This window comes from Camelus bactrianus, chromosome 11 (assembly GCF_048773025.1).
Source record: "Camelus bactrianus isolate YW-2024 breed Bactrian camel chromosome 11, ASM4877302v1, whole genome shotgun sequence".
Classification (NCBI taxonomy): Eukaryota; Metazoa; Chordata; class Mammalia; order Artiodactyla; family Camelidae; genus Camelus; species Camelus bactrianus.
This window is the reverse complement of record NC_133549.1, coordinates 58,664,772-58,687,587: the sequence shown is the minus strand read 5'-3', so window position 1 is coordinate 58,687,587 and position 22,816 is coordinate 58,664,772. Positions and strand designations below refer to the sequence as shown.

At 40.0% G+C, this 22,816-nt stretch overlaps 1 protein-coding gene across 6 annotated transcripts in view; it reads left to right on the top strand.

Annotated features, from left to right (window-relative positions):
• ANK3 (ankyrin 3) overlaps positions 1 to 22,816 on the top strand; it is a 472,635-nt gene that overhangs the window by 333,865 nt on the left and 115,954 nt on the right. For all 6 annotated transcript variants that reach the window (XM_074374055.1, XM_074374057.1, XM_074374056.1 and 3 more), the window contains exons 17-23: positions 4,297 to 4,494; positions 9,063 to 9,161; positions 16,854 to 16,952; positions 17,040 to 17,138; positions 17,663 to 17,758; positions 22,213 to 22,285; positions 22,447 to 22,509. In XM_074374055.1, the coding sequence (XP_074230156.1) occupies positions 4,297 to 4,494; positions 9,063 to 9,161; positions 16,854 to 16,952; positions 17,040 to 17,138; positions 17,663 to 17,758; positions 22,213 to 22,285; positions 22,447 to 22,509 (727 nt within the window). The remainder of the gene's footprint in view (positions 1 to 4,296; positions 4,495 to 9,062; positions 9,162 to 16,853; positions 16,953 to 17,039; positions 17,139 to 17,662; positions 17,759 to 22,212; positions 22,286 to 22,446; positions 22,510 to 22,816) is intronic.

Sequence of the window (22,816 nt, the reverse complement as noted above, 5' to 3'; positions counted from 1 at the left end):
TAACAGTTGTTTAACTAGTTCCTTCTGGCAGCCCTTTAGCTTTAGGCATGTCTTTTACAGTCAGTTGAACACAGGCTTTTCTAGTAGGACAGTAATTCTCATTCCCATAGCACGGTCGCCTCTGTAATGCCATCCCGGCCACGTGTCCCTCCGTCCCTGCTTTCTGAGGCAGTGATCCTTGTCTGGGGCCTTTTCTAGACTTTGATCCTGAGCAAAGCCAGTCCTCTCAGTTAGGACTTGACTCATCTGCTGGGAAGAAGACCTCACAAGGTGGCTTAAACTGATGAGGCTCTGTTTTTTTTGTTTGTTTGTTTGTTTTAACATTTTTTGTTGATTTGTAATCATTTTACAATGTTGTGTCAAATTCCAGTGTAGAGCACAATTTTTCAGTTATACATGAACATATATATATTCATTGTCACATTTTTTTCTCTGTGAGCTACCATAAGATCTTGTGTATATTTCCCTGTGCTATACAGTATAATCTTGTTTATCTATTCTACAATTTTGAAATCCCAGTCTATCCCTTCCCACCCTCCGCCCCCTTGGCAACCACAAGTTTGTATTCTATGTCTATGAGTCTATTTCTGTTTTGTATTTATGCTTTGTTTGTTTTTAGATTCCATATATGAGCGATCTCATATGGTATTTTTCTTTCTCTTTCTGGCTTACTTCACTTAGAATGACATTCTCCAGGAGCATCCATGTTGCTGCAAATGGCATTATGTTGTCAGTTTTTGTGGCTGAATAGTATTCCATTGTATAAATATACCACATCTTCTTTATCCAGTCACCTGTTGATGGACATTTAGGCTGTTTCCATGTCTTGGCAATTGTAGATAGTGCTGCTATGAACATTGGGGTGCAGGTGTCATTTTGAAGTAGGGTTCCTTCTGGATATATGCCCAGGAGTGGGATTCCTGGGTCATAGGGTAAGTCTATTCCTAGTCTTTTGAGGAATCTCCATACTGTTTTCCACAGTGGCTGTACCAACCTACATTCCCACCAGCAGTGTAGGAGGGCTCCCTTTTCTCCACAGCCGATGAGGCTCTATTCTTCTCACGTGGTAAACAGTCTGGAGACAGGCAGTTGATGCTGGTTCAGTGTTTCCAGAGTGTTGAAGAAAGTACCCTGTGATTTTTGTTGTTATTGTTTTTGTTCTTTGCTTCAGATACTGTTGCTCAGGCTGCCGGGTCCTCTTTTCAAGCAGTAAAGCTCGCAGAAGCCCCACCCAGCCATCTCTCCTTAACATCTCATTGGCCGCCTCTTTCTGCAAGGGCTGCTGGGAGATGTAGTTTTCAATAGGGCACAAGGCCAAAGATTCTTTTATTAAGGAAGGAGGGAGAATGGACGTAGGGCAGGCAGATAGCCTCCTTTCTTCCAGGGAAGCTACAGCATTTCTGAATCCTGGCCGTGGTAAGAAATGAGGGACCAAGATTCAGTAGAGCTAATCATGCATATGGATATGACAGTGGTGACTTCACTCTTAACACTCCTTCAGTTCACATTCTTGGTTCTTAGAGTACGTAATGCTTTCTTCTTGCCCTTTTTTCTCTTTTGTAGAATTGCCAACATATCTTTTTACTCCTACATATCCTAGAAACGAGATGTTACTTTAGGTAATGGGGGAGGAAGGGGGGTGCCGAAGAACTACGTGGGCTTCTATAATCCATTTTAGCCAGAACTACTTCCTGAGGCAGGACACCATGCTGGAAGGGGGACTGGCTTGAGTTCAGGCATACCCTGCGCACTAACTGTGGAAGGTGTAGTGAGCTTTAACGTATTAGTTTTCAGATTTCTCTTTCATAAAATGTGCACTATATCTATTGATATGGTCAATAGAGACTGTGGATGTTTTTGGAAGAAATATAAAATATAGTGTAAATTTATTACTTTTGATAATTTAAAATTATATTTTCTCTTATTTTTTAATCTTGAAATACAGAAGCACACATGACATGCACTACATGAAGAGGAAAAAAGTGTTGATTAAGATAATTTTCCAGTTGAATCGCTATTTTATTTCTCTTCTGATAAATGTACCTGTCTCCTTTAGTATGGCAAGTAAGAATCCTTTAACTTTTTAGAAATTAGAAAGAACTTAGAAAATTTAGAATATTTTATGATAGGCCTCAAGATAGACTATTTGTTGATTATTTGAAACATTCCTTAAGTCTTTCTGAGATTACTTTCCATTCTGAAATAATACCCTGATTTGTTTTTTGCTTTCTTTATACGTTCCTTTGTATCTTAGGTAGGGGGCTCAGGGTAAACCCCTCAGGAAGAATGAATAACTTGTCTGAAGTTGGCATGCATTACCAAGATGCCAGAGCTTCTCTTTTTTTAACAACCTATGATTCTTTTGGTGGAATTAAAAGTGTTCAGTGAGACTGTCCCATCTCAGAAGATACTGACTTGCTGTTAGGGGTGGAGGAGGTACTGACTTGAGGATTATGTCAGTAGTAAAAGCAGTAAGGAGAGAAGATGCCTGGTAAGAGGCTCCACTCTGACTTTTTCTTGCCTTCACCGCTCTCGCTGGGGAGTGTTCGAGTACTGACTAATCATCTCTCCTATCTGAGCGCTGTCTTGTGAATTTTCCCTTTTATTCGAGGGTGGGGTTGGTAGTAAAACAGCTCACTCTCTCCTGTCACTCACTGTAGAGCTGGGCTCAGTCCAAAGCTCTGCATTTGCTTCTGAAGGCGGTCTCTTCAGGGTGTGTCTGAGCAGAAGGCCAAATGCTTACCAGGTCAGCTGGGGTTTCCAGATGGCGATAGGTCAAAACTAAAAATAGGGATATAAAAGCTTCTACCCTGGCCCATCCCATCTGGCAGAGGCTGGTTTCAGAAAAGTCTGGAAGTGGCATTTCCACTTTTCATCCCTTGGTCTCCAATAGCCTGAGTCTTCTACAATCAATTATAGGAAGAGTGTTTGTCAAGGGAGAAATGCAGTTACACTGGAACATACCAGTGACTTAAATATGAGGGTTAATTACAGTAACCTGGCTAACTAGTGGTCCCACTGCCCTCTGAGTTGTTTCTGACCCATCCATATGGCTTAGAAAGATTGTAACTGATCTATTGACTAGATTTAGATCACATTCCCAAATATAAATCCTATTTATAATTTACAAATTCTAGTTATCTATTTTCTTTCTCTAAATCTTCTTGTCTATACCAAAAAAAAACCATTCTCATTTTTCACTGGCATACTTTCTATCGTTAGACTCATGTCCATGTCAAACAGTAATCTTGCATTTCTCTGAAATGACTGTGAGCCAGGACAAGTTTCTTGGAGGTAGGGGACCTTACTTTCTTAGCAACAGAGGACTCTGAGGGTACCTGAAGCAACTAATTAACAATTTGTCAAAGGAATTCTGGTTACCTCCACCTCTGAGCATCAGAGTCAACCAAGAGAAGGATCCCAGGACGTTCTGAAAGCTCTAGGAAGCTTGACTCAAATTCTAAGGATTTACCCGTTGCTGGAAAGCACTAGAGATACAAAGGGAAACATGGCACAATGCTTACCCTCAACAAATTTGCATCTTAGGAGGAGGAGACAGGTGTGTGAGGCAGAGTGCCACGAGTCATCTTTGGGATTTCGATTGGAGTCAGTCAAGTGCGGGGGAGGTGCAGGAGGGGTGTGACCCTTGAGCTGAATGTTCGGGTGAAAGATGCTGGCCACAAGGGCATGGTCATGAGGAACAGTTTCGGTAGAGTGAGGCAAGACAGAAACACGAGCAGTATGTTTTGGAGACCAGTCTGGCTGAAGCATGACATGGAAACTGGAGTTTTGTAAAAGAGCCGATCAGAGGGGCAGATGGGAGTAGATTACACTATTTTGACTACCATGAAAATGAAAATGTTCAACTTGTAAGCAGTAGGCCATTATAGGGATTTTACAGGTAGAATAATAGCTCTGAACTGCACACTGGTACCATTTGTTGGTTTCCTAGTTGAGTTTCCTCTCATTCCTGATTTAAATGAGACTGGTAATCATTGAGCACCTACTAACATAACCCCTGGGAGAAGGTGCTCTATCTTTCTTTTGTCAAACCAGTAGCACTCTGACTCTGTGGCATTAAACTGTCTACGGGCACGTTTTCCGTATTTAGGAATGAGGTAGACAGGAGGGTGCTACATTAATAGCACTTCTTGATTTATCAGTGTTGCTTACTTGATCGTGATTTTTTAAACCATCCAAGAAAATCACTAGAAAGGGAAGCATACTATTTGAAAATGCACTGCACACATTGTTATTTTGTTACTAGGGGTGTGATCAAGTGATTTGTGTTGACAGAACGGTTATACACCGCTGCACATCGCTGCCAAAAAGAACCAGATGGACATAGCGACAACTCTGCTGGAATATGGTGCTGATGCAAATGCAGTTACCCGGCAAGGAATTGCTTCCGTCCATCTCGCAGCTCAGGAAGGACACGTGGACATGGTGTCGCTGCTCCTCAGCAGAAATGCTAACGTGAACTTGAGTAATAAGGTAACCTTTTTTACCCTCTGCAAAGCACACAGCACAGCAAAACCTCACCTTCAGAAAGGCCACAAAGAAGTCATGAAAAATTCAGGTCAAATAGAATGTGTAAAGTGTAATATTGCACAAAGATATTTACCAAAATGTTGTTTATCATAGCAAAAAAAAATTGAAAAAAAAATCTGTTTAAATAGTAAGAGAACAGTAAGTCATTAATTGCAAAGTCATACAGTTAAGCAACATATAGCCATTAAAAGGAGGTCCATAACGTTTTTCTAATAACCTGTACTTTTGTTGTAATGTCAAGTCAAAGAGCAACATTGTTACTCATTGTATGTCTCTCATTGTTACCTCATCAGAATGTAGCAAATAAGAAGTTGTAAGTTATAGCCTGTTGATCCTATTCCATAAACATTTTGGGGGTACCTATTCCTTGCCTATCCCGGTTTTAAGTCCTAGGTTACAAAAAGAAATTGGAAACAGGTCTGCCTTCAGAGGGTTCATTTTAATAACAAAGTTTTCGAGGAGCTATTTTATTCAATAGATAAGTTTAGTCTTTATGTATAAATTGGCAGTTCCAAGGAACTTCTTAAGTCTCCGTCTCCAAAAGTCTTCAAACTCCCCTGCCCTCATATTTGGCATCCCCATTGTGAGTGAAGAGTTCTGTGAAGCAAAGTGCAAGTCCAGCCCCCAGTTAACCAGAGACATGTTATGAAGTCCCTGCCTCTCACTGTCTCTATCAGAGAATTCGGGTTTGCTGACCTGCTCATTAATACCTAGGTCTGAGATCTGCCCGAAATGCTGGAGTTGGGTCGGGGAGAGTAGCTCAGTGGTAGAGCACGTGCTTAGCGTGCACGAAGACCTGGGTTCAATCCCCAGTACCTCCATTTAAAAAAAAAAAAAAGCCAGACAGATGCTCCTAAGTCTTCAGATAAAAGAGAAACCTGCAAGAGGGCCCCCAGTTCCTGGTAATCCAAACTCCCTGGCATTCAGCTTCTTCTCTACCAGTTGGTGGTGACACAGCTGTGGCATCTCTCAGCCAGAGCTCAGATATTGGAGTAGAGTTTCAAGATTGCATAATTTTATGGCAGCAAATAATAAGTAGTTTAAATATTTTAATATATGTGGCCTGTGTTTTATAGTTACAGAGGCTTTGAATCTCCTGGGTATAGATCCTAAATGTGACTACTACTTGACGTGTAACTTGGACAAGTTCTGTGACCTCTCTGAGCCTCAGTTTTGTCCTCTAATAAATGAAGTCCGTAATATTTACTTCCCAGAAATGTCATGATGATGAATTGAGATAACATTCAGCACCTGCTTCTAAGTGAAAAAAAAAAATATTTGTCTTAATTTTGGACTTTTCAGTTTGGGAGAAAGATTACTCTGCACTAATCTGAATTTCTAAGGTGGTACTTTAACAAATTCTGTAAACCAAAAGACGTATGTGAGAGAACAGGGAAACCTTTTTTTAGTTTTAGTATCTTTGAAAATGTGTTGTGGTCACTGCAGAGCAAACATGATTTTCATTTTTTCCTGGTGTACTGATTACTTTTCTCATTATCTTTCTTTTTAAACATTTCTTTCAGGATATCTGTCTCAGCATTAATGGGAATCATGAAGCAATTAAATGTCTAAGGTTCATATACTATATACAGACCAGCCTTATAATAATTTGCTACAAAATTCAACTTGTCTGGCTTCCAGTTGAAACACATTCTAACATCAGTTAGTGTGTATTTTCTTATGAGCCCAGAACATTGTATCTCATTAATTCTCCCAGACACAAAATACATCTAAACAATTGATTAACAGGTGAATATTTTCAGTAGGTTTGATACCAAAGTACAGTGTAACTAATTTTTTTTCTTTAAATTTTTTTCTTTAAATTCCTCAGTCAACTGGTGGCATCTGGCCTTGACTTCACCTGAAAATCATTTTAAAAAAAAATTTAGGCTGAGAATACTTAAGAAAGAATTCCTCAGTGTTTACTTTGGTAGACTGGATATTAGCAAGGGAATTCTGAAGCCCCGAAGACTTAGTAAACCAAAGAAACCTGGAAATATCCAGCCACCTTCCTGAATATACTCTGCACAAGCAGATAATCCCACCCAGGAAATTCTGAAAAGCAGATCCGCCGCCTCCCCATTAGCACGTTGTACTTAGGAAGTTTCACAGCACCTAAAGGCAGTCTCATATGAAGGCATTTGTAAGTCTTTGCTTCCTTCCTCCGCTGTCATTTTCTGTAGAAAGTATTAAATAAGCCTTGATGTGAAACCAGGAATTGGAAGAACTGTATTACTCGATAAGGAACTCTGACAGTTTTCCTGTCCGTTTTTCCTGAGCTGTCAGAGTCTTAAATATCAGTTACTGTCCCTCCACAACCCCACCCATCCCACCTCCCCGTTTCGTGTTAGACTTTATTTCCTTGCTGAAAAAAAGGAATAATTAAAGATTTAACTTTCGTGAAAAGTTGTATGGAACTAAACACTTTCTTGTTACCACTTATTTTTTTCCTTATTATTCCCCAGCACTTCCCAGATTTTTAAGGAAAAAAGAGACCCTGAGCCCAAGTTACTGCTCAGTGCTAGTGTTTGGCTCAGTCTTGCTTTTGTCATTCCTACTTTCCCACATGAATTTTGCAGACCGCAAGCAGCTCTAATTCTTTATGCAGCTAATAGAATATTAAACAGAGCCGTTGCTGTTCTGAGTTGGTAGTGTTCTCTCTGTTCCAAATAAATGCCATTTTTAAAATGAGCCATGGTCGAAACCCTCTAAAAGATTAACAGATAACTTCTGAACTCAAACAGGTCTGTTTTAACCATCTCATTATTTTTTTTAATCTTTTTCATCAAAATCATGGATATAAAATCATTTTTCCTTTATGTCATGTGTCCTGTTTTACCTAAAGATGTTGGTTTTTCCTTCTGGCTTAATCAGTTAGTAGATGGACACAATGGTAGATACTAGACTCTGATTACACAAAGATGAAAGGTACAGGATTTGTCTCAACTAGCTTATGGTGGGAAGACAAGAAAATACAGGACTATGATGCTCTCAGTAGAAGTGAGCACATGGGATGTATGCACATAAGTGTAACAGGGAAGCCCTTTGGGAGACCCAGGGAGCAAGGGGAGCCCAGGAAATCTAGAAGTGACCCCGTGCCTAAGGGACAGCCGGTCACCCCTGGGGGCAGCCTGAACGTAGCAGGGGGCACATGAGAAGGTTGGGCACAAGTTGGTCATGGGCCAGAATCCATTTCCCAACAATGCTGAGAGCCCCTCAGTCAAGTTCTTCAGAAGTTTTGAAGTCAGACTTAGACTAGGTGCTCATGACACTTCTACGAAATGTGGCGGCTGGAATACTTGTCTCCTCTGAAGTAGAACAGGGAACATTGTTCTGTGATGATGTCAGTGTCTGGGTGGTGCCAGTTTTGGCCCGGGCTTATTTTTCTTGGAGTTTAAGTGAATGCTCCCATCTTCCTTTTCACATTTCCTCTTTATTCAGTTTGGGTGAGCTTCTTCCAAAATTCTGTAAACACCGTTTAAAAGTCAGGAGTGAATGGCTCTCCCTGAGTCCTGTAATTTGTTTGACAGAATAGTCACCCCTGAATAAATACTGTTCACACCCAGAGGGCTCCGTGCCCCTCCTGAGGCTGTTTGCAGTTCATCCTTTCCTCTGACAGATGGGGCAGGCTGATGGTCTTGTGGCACACATGTCAGAGGAGGAGAAGGAAGGCCTCCAAGATAGTAACTTCTGTGCTCATAATGGATAAAAGAAAAGAATCTGGAAGCATTTCCACCAGCTGACTTTCTCTTAAATATTATTTATGAAAAACTGCTTTACAACTGCAGAGGATTTTTAAGGTAGAGCACAGTCTTAGTGATCTTTTTTCTTGGCCATTAGAACAACCATAGAGCTCATCCGTGTTGTGGTAGAGTCCGTTTCAAATATCCAGTCTCACTAGATGACCTGGAAATTCTCATATGACATTTCATGGGTCATCTTTCTTACCCAGAGACAACGTCCAGAAAACGTTTGTCAGTCTTGGGTATTAATATTTAATGGAGAAAATATTTTCATCATATGTCAATCTTCAGTGTATAAACAATTTTATTTTAATTATTTTTGCTAAAGCTAGTGCCATTGGTAATGTGTTAAAACTCTTGCATAATTTCATAAAAAGAAAGTCTCTATTAAAAAAGTGAACACTAAAGTACATAAGAGGCAAGTGATATTATGTCTGGGATTTGCTTTAAAATATTTCCACAAATTAAAAAACAAACAGAGATTAGGGCAGGATGAAGCTAATGTAGCAAAACCTTGATAATCACTGCATCTGTGATCAGTACATAAGCTTCAACCCATTTCCACCCCTTTTGAGTATGTTTGAAAATTTTTATTAAGCCTGCAGATAACAGTATTGTCACATGCTAGTGCTTAAACTCACTCTGCAGACTTTTTTTTTTTAACATAGAAATTCTGGGCTTCCTCTCCTAGAATTCATAAATTGTGTCTCAAGCATGCCTCCGTGGACTACATTCCTCCTGTAAGATGACACCTTTGATCTTTTGCAGAGTGGCCTGACCCCACTCCATCTGGCTGCTCAAGAAGACAGAGTGAATGTGGCCGAAGTCCTCGTAAACCAAGGAGCACACGTGGACGCCCAGACAAAGGTATACAAAAAGATCGTGCCCATCCAGAGCATCTTTTGTGACTCCCGGGTGGAACAAGTACCAGTTTCTAGAGGGAAGAACAAATCTTTCATTATATCTTCTATACACGTATTTCAGACGTGTGTCTGTGCAAGGGACACCAAAGTGTCTGGTTGTGGAGTCCCAGGCACTCTTTCCTTTAGTGCCCTGAATACCTTACCGAGCTGCATAGTGGCACTTCCGGTGTTAACACGACTGAGTAATCCTTGTTACAGCAGATCTGCCCTTCAAGGGCAAGCTGTGAAAGCTTGTAGCTTTCTTAGTTTTTGTGACTGAGTTTAAAATGCGTATAGAAGAATTTGTCAGTCATTTATGACTTTGAACTCTGTTCAGGCATAGTCTATGAAAAACGACAAATTAATTTTTATTCATTTACTGCGCACTTGCTAAATTCCTTGTGGTGTGTGTGATCACTGACACCCCCCCCCCCAGCCAAAATAGTTCCCTTTTCAAAAAGAAATTTCTGATTAATCTCATGTAATGCCAGAATTTCAAACTCACATAAGAAAAAGGGATGTTTTGTGTCACCATCAAAGGTACAACTTTGTATTCCTCTTCTTCTGAACATTTGCTTGCAGCACTTAATTTTGTTACTCTTCATATCAAACTTGTTTTATCTCCTTCAAAATACAATGCTGCTTTATTTCTTTGTGTCACATTTTTTTACACGAAAATGGATACTACTTAAGTATTGTGACCACAAACATTTTTATGTATAATATAGATAGATTCTGAGTATATGGACAGTTAAGGAAGATGTTGACAATATAAAAGCGTCCCTGGGAATTAGCCAGGTAGAAAGGTATTTATTGAGGACATCAAAGTCAGGCAGAATTGACAGGACAGGCACAGAGGGAGCAGCCCTGAGGAGACCACGCCTTGGCACAGTGTCCCGACTCTCCTGGGCTGGGGCCCCTCCGCCCCTGCGTGTTCTGCTAGAGAGAGACGTGACCAGGCAAGATCCTTTCTGCTTTTTAAACTCTGTAGGAAAACTGTAAAGCAAACCTAACGGTCCCCGGCCGGGCCAGCCCTGGGTAGAGCTTTTCACTTCCTGAAAAGCCTTGTGCCCTTGAAGTCCCCGCGGCCTCTTTGGTTGCCTCAATAGCTCAGCTCTCTCTTCACTCTATTTCCCTCCCAAACTTTTCATTCTGAAAAATCTCATTGTCCTCAGCCCTGAATGCCTTCCTAGGGAGCTGAGTATTTAACAAAGAAACCAATAAAGGCAGTGGTGGTGGTAGAAAGGTTTCCTGTGACATTCCATTTGGAAAATACCAGCATTTTTAAATTTGAAAAAAAAAAATCAGATTGAATTTAGCTTATGTTCTTTATTTTGTTTGTAGACTTTCATCAAAAAAGAAATGTTTACTTTAGAAATTCGCAACTTCATGGTAAATATATCCAATCTGTGTTTTCTTTATATGCACATAGACAAACACAGCCAAAAAAAAAATTATTTTTGGTTGCCTCTCCCTGTATAGAGTGAAAATTCTAGAAGATAAGAACAGGGTTATGTTTCCCAATACTTTTTTGTCCCAACACATCCAAGGTACACACCTAAATTCAGTCGGGCATGAAGGCAGTGATTCTCCAGGGCAGGTTGGGAGGAGAAGAAATGGTGCTGTGACCCTTCTGCTCCTGGTTTGCACCAGTGACCCCCTTGGTTTAAGAGTCTCAGATCTCTACCTGGGTTTCCTCCTAACCTGGCCCAACCCAGGTCATAGTCAGTCATCATTTTTCTACTAAGTGTCATATTTTTTAAACAGGTACCTTTTCCTGCCCTTCACAAGTGATGCACTTCAGAAAGAATCTCTCTGCCTCTAAAAATTTTTTCTGCTTTCCTTTTTCTTCTCAGCACCAAAGAGAAAGGAGGCTGTGCTCAACAATGGTTGAGCAGAACAGGAGGGCAAAGAGATGGGGTTGCTTGGGCTTGGTTCTTAAACCTTGTGAATGTGGAGTTGATTGTATCCCATGAACTTCCAAATTCTTCCCGCTAAATGTGACATCCCCAAGCAGCCTGCAGGGGGAGTGTATGGTATCATTTGATTCACTGGCTTAAATTTTAAAATTGTAATAGTGAAATATAAAAGGTTTTCTTCTCTTGTTGGGAAAAGACTAGACATCCTGGTAACAGCTTATGCAGCCTTCTCACTCGCTTACTGACTCACCACATCTCCGCCTCATTCTGTTTATTGAAGTATAGTCAGTTTACTATGTTTCTGGTGTACAGCATAATAGTTCAGCCACACATATACATGCATGCATTCCTTTTCATATTCTTTTTCATTATAGATTACTATAAGATACTGAATATAGTTCCCTGCGCTATACAGTATAAACTTACTGTTTATCTGTTTTATATATAGTAGTTAGTATCTGCAGATCTCGAACTCCCAATTTATCCCTTCCCACCCCCTTTCCCCCACTGGTAACCGTAAGTTTATTTTCTATGTCTGTGTATTTGAAGTTCGCCACGTCAGTTCAGACTAAATTGTGCTGCTGGCCACAGGGTTTAATACTCAGTGATGTTTAACTGCAATGAAGCCACTTGTTTTGGTTTTTAAAAAATAATCTCCGGAAGCATTTTACTTAGACCACCCTGAAACATACTGAAGCACTGATTCCCAGCAGTCCAGATTCATGAATAAATAGTTAAATTGGATTTCTTTAAATGAATGTAAAATCATGAAAATTGTTTATCTGCTACGTACTCATTTCACTTTTTTTTTTTTTTTTTTTTTTTTAGCGCTCCCACTGGTTATCAAATTCTTACCTGGGGGATGTAGTCCTTGTCCTCATAGAGCTCAGTCTAGACAGGGAGACACTTGTGAATACAAATAACAATAAAAATATAAGAATAATAGCAAAACTTATGACCCATTTTCTCTGTGTCAGATACTGTTCTAAGCACTTACCTTTATTAATTGGTTTAATTCTTACAACTACCTTATGAGGTTGATAAAATTAGTATTGCTATTTTACAGAGGAGGAAACCGAGGCCCAGAAAAGTAATTACTTGTGTAAGGTCACACAGCTAATTAGTACAAAGCTAGATTTTTGACCCCATATATAAATAAATACATTTAGAGATACTGGCATTAACTGAAAGATTTACAAAGTTGGGAGTGGAAAAGCGGACTATGGCTGGTTTAGTATCACAGGAGCATGAGGAAAAATTGGAGGCATGGCCCAAGATACTGGTAGAAAATTAAGAAGATCTCAGAGGGCCTCCCTGTGCCAGGCATAAATTTTTTATCCTATTTGCACTGAGAAACCTTGAAAGGTTTTAAAAGAAGATGATAAGATCAGACATGTGGGTTAGAAAGATCCTCGGGGACCAGTAAAGGCGCTGGTAAAAGAGTTGGGAGCAGGGGCCGTTTGAAGGCTCTTGCTGAGGTCCAGATGAAGAGTAGAGAAGGACTCAGCTAAGTGGCAGATGGGATGTTGATGAACAAGAGAGAAACTGATGAAATACATAACGAATATGAACAGTAGGACTTGAGACCACGAGTATATGGAGACCGAAGAAAAGTGAGAAATTCAGGATGAATCTAAGGATGTGACTCTGTAACCAGGGGATCCCAAGTACCACTCAAGGAGACAGGAAGTGAAGGAGAAGCAGCTGGTTGGAGAAAGAGCACCGTGAGTTCCTTACTGGGTGTGCTGAGTTTGAGGTCACCTAGGGGCCATCCAGGGACAGACAGCCGGTAAATGACTGAAGTTTTAGTCTGGGATGTAGTGGGGGTGGGTCTGGATGTGGAAGTGGTCAGAATCAGTGTATTATCTGAAGTTGTGAAGGTGGATGTGTCCCTGAGGAGCAGTGTGGAGGAAATCAAAGACAAAGTCCCAGGGATCAGTGATGCTTCAGAGTCGATAAAGGAGGTGGAAGGAAGGCCTGACTGAGCACAGGAGGGAAAACGGGAAAGAATATGACATGCATGTCAAGTAACTGTGTCAGGGAAAAGAAGCACTGAAACACATGCACTAAATCAGCACTTGGGTTATTAGAAGGCAGTTTCACTGGAGCAATGGAGATGGTCAGATATGGGGGAAATGGCAGGGAATGGTAAATATAAATGGGTTTTATTTTCCGAGAAGCTTTAAGAGGCTATAGAGCTAGGAAAGGAGAGAAATATTTGAAAGGGGTAACTTTTGGTTGCAATAAGTAAATATGTTTGTAGGCTAAGAGGAAGGTGCCAGTAGAAAGAGAAATGGTTAAAAAAATTACAAGGGGGTATCAGAAGTGGGGTAGGCTGGGCTAAGAATGGAGATGATAATTAGCTTATTCTTCTATCATTATGGAAATTCTCTTTTATAATCTCTGACTCTTCTATAATATCTGAGAGGCTCTTTGTGTGGTTTTCCAGTTTATCCTCATACTGACTTTGGAGGTGAGCAGTAAGTTAAAAAAAAAAAAAAATCACAGGAGAAAAATTTTCAACTTCTTTCTCATTTTCACGTGCTGAGACTTTTAACTGTACTACCTTCAGGAAATGAGATACTAAGAGTTTATTTTCAGAGTTAGTTTTCTAAAGGAAAAAAATCTGTTACTAAATGTAATTTTTTCCCATCTCAATTAGTTATATTCAACTAAAATTATGAAAAGTCTATTTATAAAAGTATCTTACAGTCTCCCACAGGTCTTTACTTGCCATGTCATATAATATTTAGTGTAATATGTGATAAGACAAAGAGATTCCTTAAAACAACAGTATCCCAAAAAAATTTTTTTAATTTTAACTAAAATTAAAGTAGGACTCCCTACTTTGTAATGTGAGTCGTGATGTTGTAATGTGAATGGGTGCATTCACTGAGAAAGACTATGCCAAGTGCAAGAAAGACCAAAGACAGATTGAGCACAGTTTTTAGGAGGTGAGGGACTGAGTGCAGATTTTCTATTCCCTCTCTCCCAACCACGTTGCATAGGGAGGTACCCAAGTTTTGCTCAATAAGATACCATGTGCAACCACCATGGGTCCGAAACACCAGTCTGAACGTTCCCTCTGTGCCTCTTTGCTCTTGCTACACAAATAGAAACTTTCAACATCACCTATAGGAGATGACTTGACTTCAGCTTGCAATGATAGTAAAAGTAGGCAAAGGTGAAAAAAAGAAGCAAAAGATGGCTCAATTATCTGCACTGTGATTGTTTCTTAGTTATTCAGGAAAGAAAAGCTGGCCTTTCTAAAATGCACTGCCAGTAGTTGGGAGGAATTTCCCACTTTACATCTCTCTGGGCCTATTTGTGCAAGATGCCACTTAACATGGGGACTTTGTGACCCTCTGTGAATGGAGGAGACCCAGTTTGGTTTCTCTGGGTACAAAATAAGTCTTCCTGCCCATGTACACATATTTTTAATACAATATAGCAAGAAGACCAGTATCTCTGAGCAGAGTGAACAAGGGAGAGACTAGCAGGAGACGATCTCAGAGATGTAAGAGATGGGAGATTGGGGGGGGGGGTGTATGCACCAGATCAGACAGGTCCCAACAGTCCATTATAATAACTTCAGGTTTTACTAGGAGTTAGAGGGAAGTAATGAAGATGAGAAGAATCTGTACATTAAGATATTTAAAATGATTAGATTTATTTTAAAAATCTAAGCAATATATTTAATACAATAGCCATTGGAAACTGTTGCATCATTGCTTAAAGACATCGACTAAAAACTTGAAGTGTTCCCTAATATTCAGATTTTAAAAATATTTTCTGTATATTTTTGGCTTGGGATCCATCCTCTGCCACGAAAGTTGGGAATAATTTTACTTCAATCAGTTAAGCTAATTGTACTGAGAACTGATAGGAGAAAACTGTTTTCATGCCTCCCTCCCTAAGCAGCATTCTGATTCCTAAAGCAGTATCCTGAGTTCCTCAGTACCAAGGAAGAGCCCTGGAAAGCAGGCAGGTGGATTCTGCTCCCTAAAAGGGAGGCCTTTCATCATGCATGAAGTAGCCTCAGGGGTTGTAAGTCAGACTCATACACATGCGGTTGTGGTGAGCTTATCAGCAGGGTTGGGTCCGGGCTGCTGGGCTGACTGTTCAGTTCATGGAACAGAATCTAACCAGAGTCAGCTCTTTAGGGCAGCACATCCCCGGTGAGGTGTCTTCACCATCCACAATTGGCTGTGTCTGGGCACCCCTTTTTCCAAATTCAAATACATTTGTTTGCTGGAGTATCTTAGTTTATTATGGGCTACTATAATAAGACTATTGTAGACTGGTAGAATGTTTATTTCTCACAGTCCTGGAGGTTGGGAAGTCCAAGATCAAGGTGCTCTTCACCTTGGCCACCTTCTTGTTGCATCCTCAGGTAGCAGGGAGCAGAGAGAACAGGCAAGCTGTCTTCTGTCTCTTCTAATAAGGGCACAAATCCCATTCACCAGGGCTCCACCCTCATGACCTAATTAGCTCTCAAAGGCCCCATCTCTAAACACCATTACACTGGGATTTGGGTTTCAGCATACAAATTTGGGGGGATACAAACATTCAGCATATGGCACAACATCACCGTAAAGACACATTAATCCCATCATATATGAGATACAGACCCTTTGAAATGTGCCCCCCCCAACCCATGCCCATTTAGAAACATTATAAAAAGTCTGTGCTCTCCCTTTCAGTGATCTGGTGCTGACAGAGGCTCACCATGGGCACTGAATTTGCGTGGTGAAGTCTGTTACAATGTGGCCATTGAGAAAAGTATCTGGGATATCCTTATTTTAAAAATAATTATCTTGAGTATGTATGTGTGTGTATGCATATATACCTACACATACATACACACATGTGAGAGAGAGAGGGAGAGGGAGAGGGAGAGAAAGAGAAAGAAAGAAAAAGAAAGGAAAGAAAAAGAAAGAAAGAAGGGAGGGAGGGAGGGAGGGAGGGAGGAAAGAAGGAAGGAAGGAAGGAAGGAAGGAAGGAAGGAAGGAAGGAAGGAAGGAAGGAAGGAAGGAAGGAAGGAAGGAAGATAATTAACAGATAGGAGTTATAGCCCCTCTGGAGTCAGTGGATCTTAACTAGAGAAATCATCCATTGCTTTGTCTAAATCAGGGGTTTTCAAACTGTGGGGCTCCAGCAAGGTAGACAGGAGCCTGTGGACCTCAATCAACTTCATACATCTCAGACCTCCTAAGTTCACAGCAGCCACATCTCCTTCAGTGTTCCTGGGTTTCCCATCTCTGCCATGCATTCTGATCATCAGCGCCTGCCTTCACGATCTTTCAGCCACTTCCTAGCTTTTAACCTCAACTTTATGCTTTTGGAGAATAGAGTGTTCAGTACATCCTAGTCCAAGTCTGTCCACTGAGGTCTCTTCAGACCCTCGACAAGAAGCCACTGAATCACCTCTGTCGAGGCTGTCGATAGGTCCATCTTCCCTTCCTTTCTTGAAAAGCTGTTCTAAGAATAAAATAAGCCAATGCAAGAGAGAGCACTTTGGGACATTTAATAACTATTTCCATGTGAGACAGCATTGTTATTTATACCTCAGACTAGCTCTGAGAATTATCAAGGACATTGGTTTTATGTAGGGGGAAAAAAAGAAACTATTTCTGCCTCTTTAAGAAAGGTTCCGTAACACTTTTGTTTCTATTTAGGATAACTGTTACTGAAACTATGCTTAAGATGTTTCTTTCTTTAAAAACATGTAATTACAGATGGGGTACACACCACTCCATGTGGGCTGCCACTATGGAAACATCAAGATTGTTAACTTCCTGCTCCAGCATTCTGCAAAAGTTAATGCCAAAACGAAGGTAAACTCTTTGCTCCTTTGTATCCATCAAGCCATTGATTTTGTGTCCAAGGAAGTAAGAGTCATTTCTTCCATGTTCCTTCTGCAGAATGGGTATACGCCGTTACACCAAGCAGCTCAACAGGGACATACGCACATAATCAATGTCTTGCTTCAGAACAACGCCTCCCCCAATGAACTCACTGTGGTAAGAGTTAAGGGCCAGCTAAGGGAGGAGGGAAGGCGTGGGCCTGGGTGCTGGTATCTTCTCATATTCTTCACTGTGCAGCAGTGTTGTTTTTTTGACTTTCATTAATAGGGATAAACAGAACATTCAGTAGAATGAAGGGGAAATGACAAAAACAGTGTTGTTGTGAGCTGTCCCGAGAGAGGTGTGATTAGTGTTTCCCACTAAAAAACAGCTCATCCATGGCTCGCTAGTAGGAAGTGCACACATAAGAAGCACGTATTTGTTTCCCTGATAACCTGGAACATTAAAAAGCCTCTCTGATTTGAAGTGTAGCAGCCCAGACTCTGCTGTATGAGTAGGAACAGGTTAGGTGGGTTTTGTGCAAGGTATGTCTTTAGTGAAACAGCGTGTTTCATATGACAGTGGCAAAGGAATGGTGAGACCCTCGCCTTACGTTTGTGTAGGTGAAACGTGGGAACACACAGGTGCTGAGGCATGTGGGATGACCTGTAATTCCTTGTCCACGTCTCCCTCTTTGCCAGAATGGGAACACTGCCCTGGCCATTGCCCGGAGGCTCGGCTACATCTCAGTGGTCGACACCCTGAAGGTGGTGACGGAGGAGACCATGACCACAACTGTAAGTAGTGGATGCCAGGCCGTGTTATCCCAAGAGCTGGTTCTCAGACTGTAGATTTTGCCAGGCTTTGGGGAGATGAGCCTGTTTCCTCCATCCAGAGCCTAAGCGCTGTGTCTCCAAATGCTGTCATCTCATTGATAGCAGTCAGCAAGCACCACTCTCATTTCTTTCATTTCTTTTTTTTTTCTTAAATTGAAGTATAGTCAGGTTACAATGGAGCATCAATTTCTGGTGTACAGCATAATGTTTCAGTCACACATATACAAACATATCTTCCTTTTCATATTCTTTTTCATTATAGGTTACTACAAGATATTGAATATAGGTCCCTGTGCTATACAATTTAGTTATTTCTGATATTAAGAAAAATTCAAAACACCAATAACACCTTTTTAAATTTACACTTTTCAAAAAGCTATAGAGTGTTGGGTTTCATATAAACCAAACTGTATTTCACTGTTTATTTTGGTATAAAATTGTTTTAATGAGATGAAGGCAGAAATGTTTTAACCTCCTTCTTTGGCAATGCAAGAAAGTTGAAAACTCTAAGTTGGTTCTTCAAAATATTTTAACTCAAAAATGATAATAGATTACATTGTCACCATTTTTTATAAAAATATGTTTACATTGTTATATAAAAACATTAGAGATAGGACTAAAATTGATTTTTACCACCATTCTCACTCTTCCATTCATCTATTGGAGTTTTTGTAGGAAAAATAATAGGATGTTTTATTAAAATTTAAAGTAAATCTTTGCCAGGAGGCCTTATTGCATCAGATGCGTCTTTACAAGCTGCCAGCCTCTGGGACAAGTCATTTCTCTTTAACCCCATCTGGTGCCTTTGAACTCCATCAGGATTTGTTAACTTTGGAATCAAGGGTAGATATTGCGCCATATCAGAGGCTTATTTGAGTTATTCCTGACTTCATGACTCAACACTAAGGCCTGAGATTGACTCTGGACCATGTAAACTTAGGACCTGCAACACTTGGATTTATCAGCTGTGCCTTCCCTCGTACACCACCCTCTGCTGCGGAGAAGGGGTTGTTAGCATCCACTGTCCATGTGCACAGAGCTTCGTGTAAAACAGCATGGCTTGAGGGACTCTCTAGCTGCCTGCCTGTTGAGTTATTTGGCCGTGTATAGGTTTTAGAAACCAAAAATTAAGCTTGCTGACCCCAAGAGTGAAATTTCATAATTTGCAAAGAGAAAACAGTAGCCTTAATGGACTAGAGCAATGGTTGTCAACCGGGGCCCATTTCTAACTTGAAGATGTAGTTTGAATAGAGATAAATTCTCACATACTGCTTTCATATGCCTCGAGTATTTCATTATCTTAAAATCTATTATTAAATAAATAATGATTATTAACCTTAACTTTATAGATATGTCTTATAACTCTCGGGTGGGGAAGGAGAGAAGGATGAAGGATTAAACAATGGCCAAGCACCCCAATGCTATAAAAGATTTGAAGTCACTGCAATAAATATATGAAACTTCTGTTTCAGTGTTAGACAGTGAAACTTATATAATCGTTCAAAATATAAATCTTCCTTGATTAAATGTAAATGACTTTCTTACCCACTAGGAAAGTTCAAAATGTTCCTTTGATTAAAAAAAAAAAAAAAGCTTTAGGAGAAAATTAACTTACAGACAGAGAAAATGAAGTTACAGCCTCAGGAAATGTACTGAAAGAAAAGGTTTTAAGGCTTGGGCTCCTAGTGACAGCATGTATAGGGGGTTGTGCCATTTCCCACTCAGTGTCATCAGCTGACCTGGCTGGTGATTTTCTGCCAGAGAGAAAAGATGGGCCATGGTAACAGGAAGGTCCTGTTTGCCTGATGAACTGAATGAGGCTTCCTCCAAATGAAGTGCTCACCTCAACTAGAAAAGAGTTCGTCGATGTCCCTAAGACTTAGTCCAGCACTGGGGTGTTTCAGGCTGAGACACCACCTTGCCAGCCCTGCTTCTGCAGTCACAGGTCATCTAGCTTAGAAAGGACTGACACCATGCAGAGTGGAGCTTACAGTCTTAAGCGAACTAAACAGAGCACAGGTGGATCTCTGCACAGCCAGTTATTGAAGCCCAGCAGCCCTTGGCTCCATACGCAGACATCGGTGTGTCAGAAACCTTAAAAATAGGACTGTGTCTTTGATAGGAGTGCCACATTTGAGGTGGCAATTCTGAGAGAGATGCTTTAGTTAATGACATTATAGTCATGGCAGAGTAGGAGACTGAGTAGCTAAAAACTGATGTGCAAAAGATATGAATGAAGTTATTTAAATTGCAGTGTTTAAAATTCCCTCTGTAACCATGAGCAGAGCACATGTCTCACGCAGAGACTGGTTTCTGGTAGCACTCTCTAACAAAGGGAACCAGGGCTCCTTGGAGAAACGGCAGATCTAGAACCAGGGCAAGAAATATACACATGAGCCTGGAACATCTTATAGTTCCTAAAGGTGAGGAACCCCTCCCCCTGCCAGGTAAATAAGTGAATAAATACATAAATACACATACACAGAATGATGGGATATGCTCAAGGGACACAGGAATCAGCTGAAAGAGTTCCAGGGGCCAAAGCTGGAACAAATTGAGCTAAAGAAATAAATTAAAGAATATTGGAGTACACTGCAAAGTGTGAACTAAATACCTGTGAGTCCATACTGAGATAGATAAATGATTGAAGAAATAGGGAAGAAGAGACAAATTTCTCAGGCAAAAAGATTCCAAATAATTTATGAAAATACTTCACCCTCCACAGGGAACTATATTCAATATCTTACAGTGACCTCTAATGAAAGAGAATACGAAAACAAATATATGTATGTTCATGTATGACTGAAGCATTGTGCTGTACACCAGAAATTGACACAACATTGTAAACTGACTATACTTCAATTTAAGAAAAAGGAAAAAAGAGGCTGACTCAGTTGGGGGGGGGAATCTTCACCCTCAAGGAGGTAGAGCATAATCACCCCTTGCTTACATGGGTCTGAGTATAGGAACTTCCCTCCAAAGAAAACAGTATGCAGAGCAGGGAATGGAGTAACTTTGCAGTGGGGAATCCTGACAAGCCTGCTTCAGCCAGACGACCAAGTACAGCATCCACACTGATAAATCACGTTGCTGGTATATACCCTTGATGTGGTGTGATGAAAATGTCATTTTACCAGTTGTCTTCCTCCCCAAAACATATAACCCTAGTCTAATCTATGAGAAAACCATGAACAAATCTCAGTGAAGGGACATTATACAAAATACCTGACCAGTTCACCTCAAAACGATCAAGGTCATTAAAAACAAGGCAAGTCTGAAAAGCTGTCAGAGCCATAGGAGCCTGACCACTAAACATAACGTGGTACCCAGGATGGGATGCTAGAACAGAAAAAGGATACCATTCTTACCCAACTCCCGGCACCAAAAACACAAAACAAAACAAAATAATAATATAGCAATATTTGTTCATTAATTATGACAAAGATACCATTGCTAATATGTGTTAATAACAGGGAAAACTGGGTGAATGCTCTATACTATCCTCACAATTTTTCTGTAAATCTAAAACTGTTCTAATATAAAATATTTATTTTTTGAAGATGTTCAGTTGTAGGATTCCATGCTGGAAAAAAATACCAAATAATGCTTTCTTTCAACATGACTTGGTACCATTAGTCTTTCATATGACCAGATTAAAAGAAGACTCATTTTAAACTAAAATACATGAAGTCATTAGTATTTTCTAACAAGTAATCCTGTCAGTGTCTTTTGGATGGATAACATCTATATAGGTAAAAAGTCATCAAAGAGCAAGTAAAAGATTCAGAAAGGTCTTTGCTCTGTAATATATGGTTCTTTAAAAGTTTGTGGAGGTTTAAATTATGGTGAAAATGCATTACCTCTAAAATACTTTCTGCATACACAGAGCTGTAAAAATTATATAATTTGTGGAATCTTAATATGTTGATTTATTCTAGGAATTAACATACGCATAGGAGGAGAAAACAAAGTAAGTGGCTGGCTTGGCACAAGCAGTAAAGACATACTGCTTGCCGTTCATTTGGCTTATTCAGCCAAGACTTTTACTGAAGTGGGTTGGCAGGTTCATCAGACCATGAAAAAGTATAGCAGTGGACTAAGAGAGGCAGTATCTCCCTTCTCTTTTCCTTTGAAAAGCTTTATTAGGAACCTACATCTTTTAAGCTGGTGTGTTATGCCACTAGAATTCTTGCACCTTGTATTCATTCTCTATTGTGCATATGAGAGGACCTTAGTGCTACTGTGGGCCGGTTCTGATGTCATTTTATCCGTGGGGACTTCAGGATATTCAACACATAAGCCCCACAATAAACCAACTGATTATTTTAGAAAGAAATGAATAATCTCATTAAAATGTGCAGTCTGCTCACACTAACGTGACTGCTTTTTGTTGTTGTTGTTGTTGTTGTTACTAGACTGTCATAGAGAAGCACAAAATGAATGTTCCAGAAACAATGAATGAAGTTCTTGATATGTCTGATGATGAAGGTAGGAAAACCTCCTTTGTATTCATAGTACAGAGAGTGACTGTGTCTTTGTTTCCAGAAGAAAGTTCATTGCGAAAATGTTTTTAGAAGCATTGATATGTTTTGTTGTAGTATCAAGAGTATGCATTTTTCACACTTACACTGTTCACTTAAATCATGCAGTTCGTAAAGCCAATGCCCCTGAAATGCTCAGTGATGGCGAATATATCTCAGATGTTGAAGAAGGTATTTGCAAATTTTTATTGTGATCAAATTTAACTACCAACTTTATCTTCCATTTCTTATCCCTGAAATGTAACCCTTCCTTGAGTTACTAACTTTTCATTTTACCTTCTGATTATTAATAACTGTGTCATTTAAACAACATGTATTTGGTATCACTGAACATCTTCTTTTAGTCTCTGAATCTCCTCTCTTTGAACCCATTTTCCAACTTGAAAATACAAGTGTCACTAATTACCTGAATTACTTTCTTTCTGTTGGGTTCTGTTAAGCAGAAAATTGATGTTTTTATTGTTTACATTAGAAAATC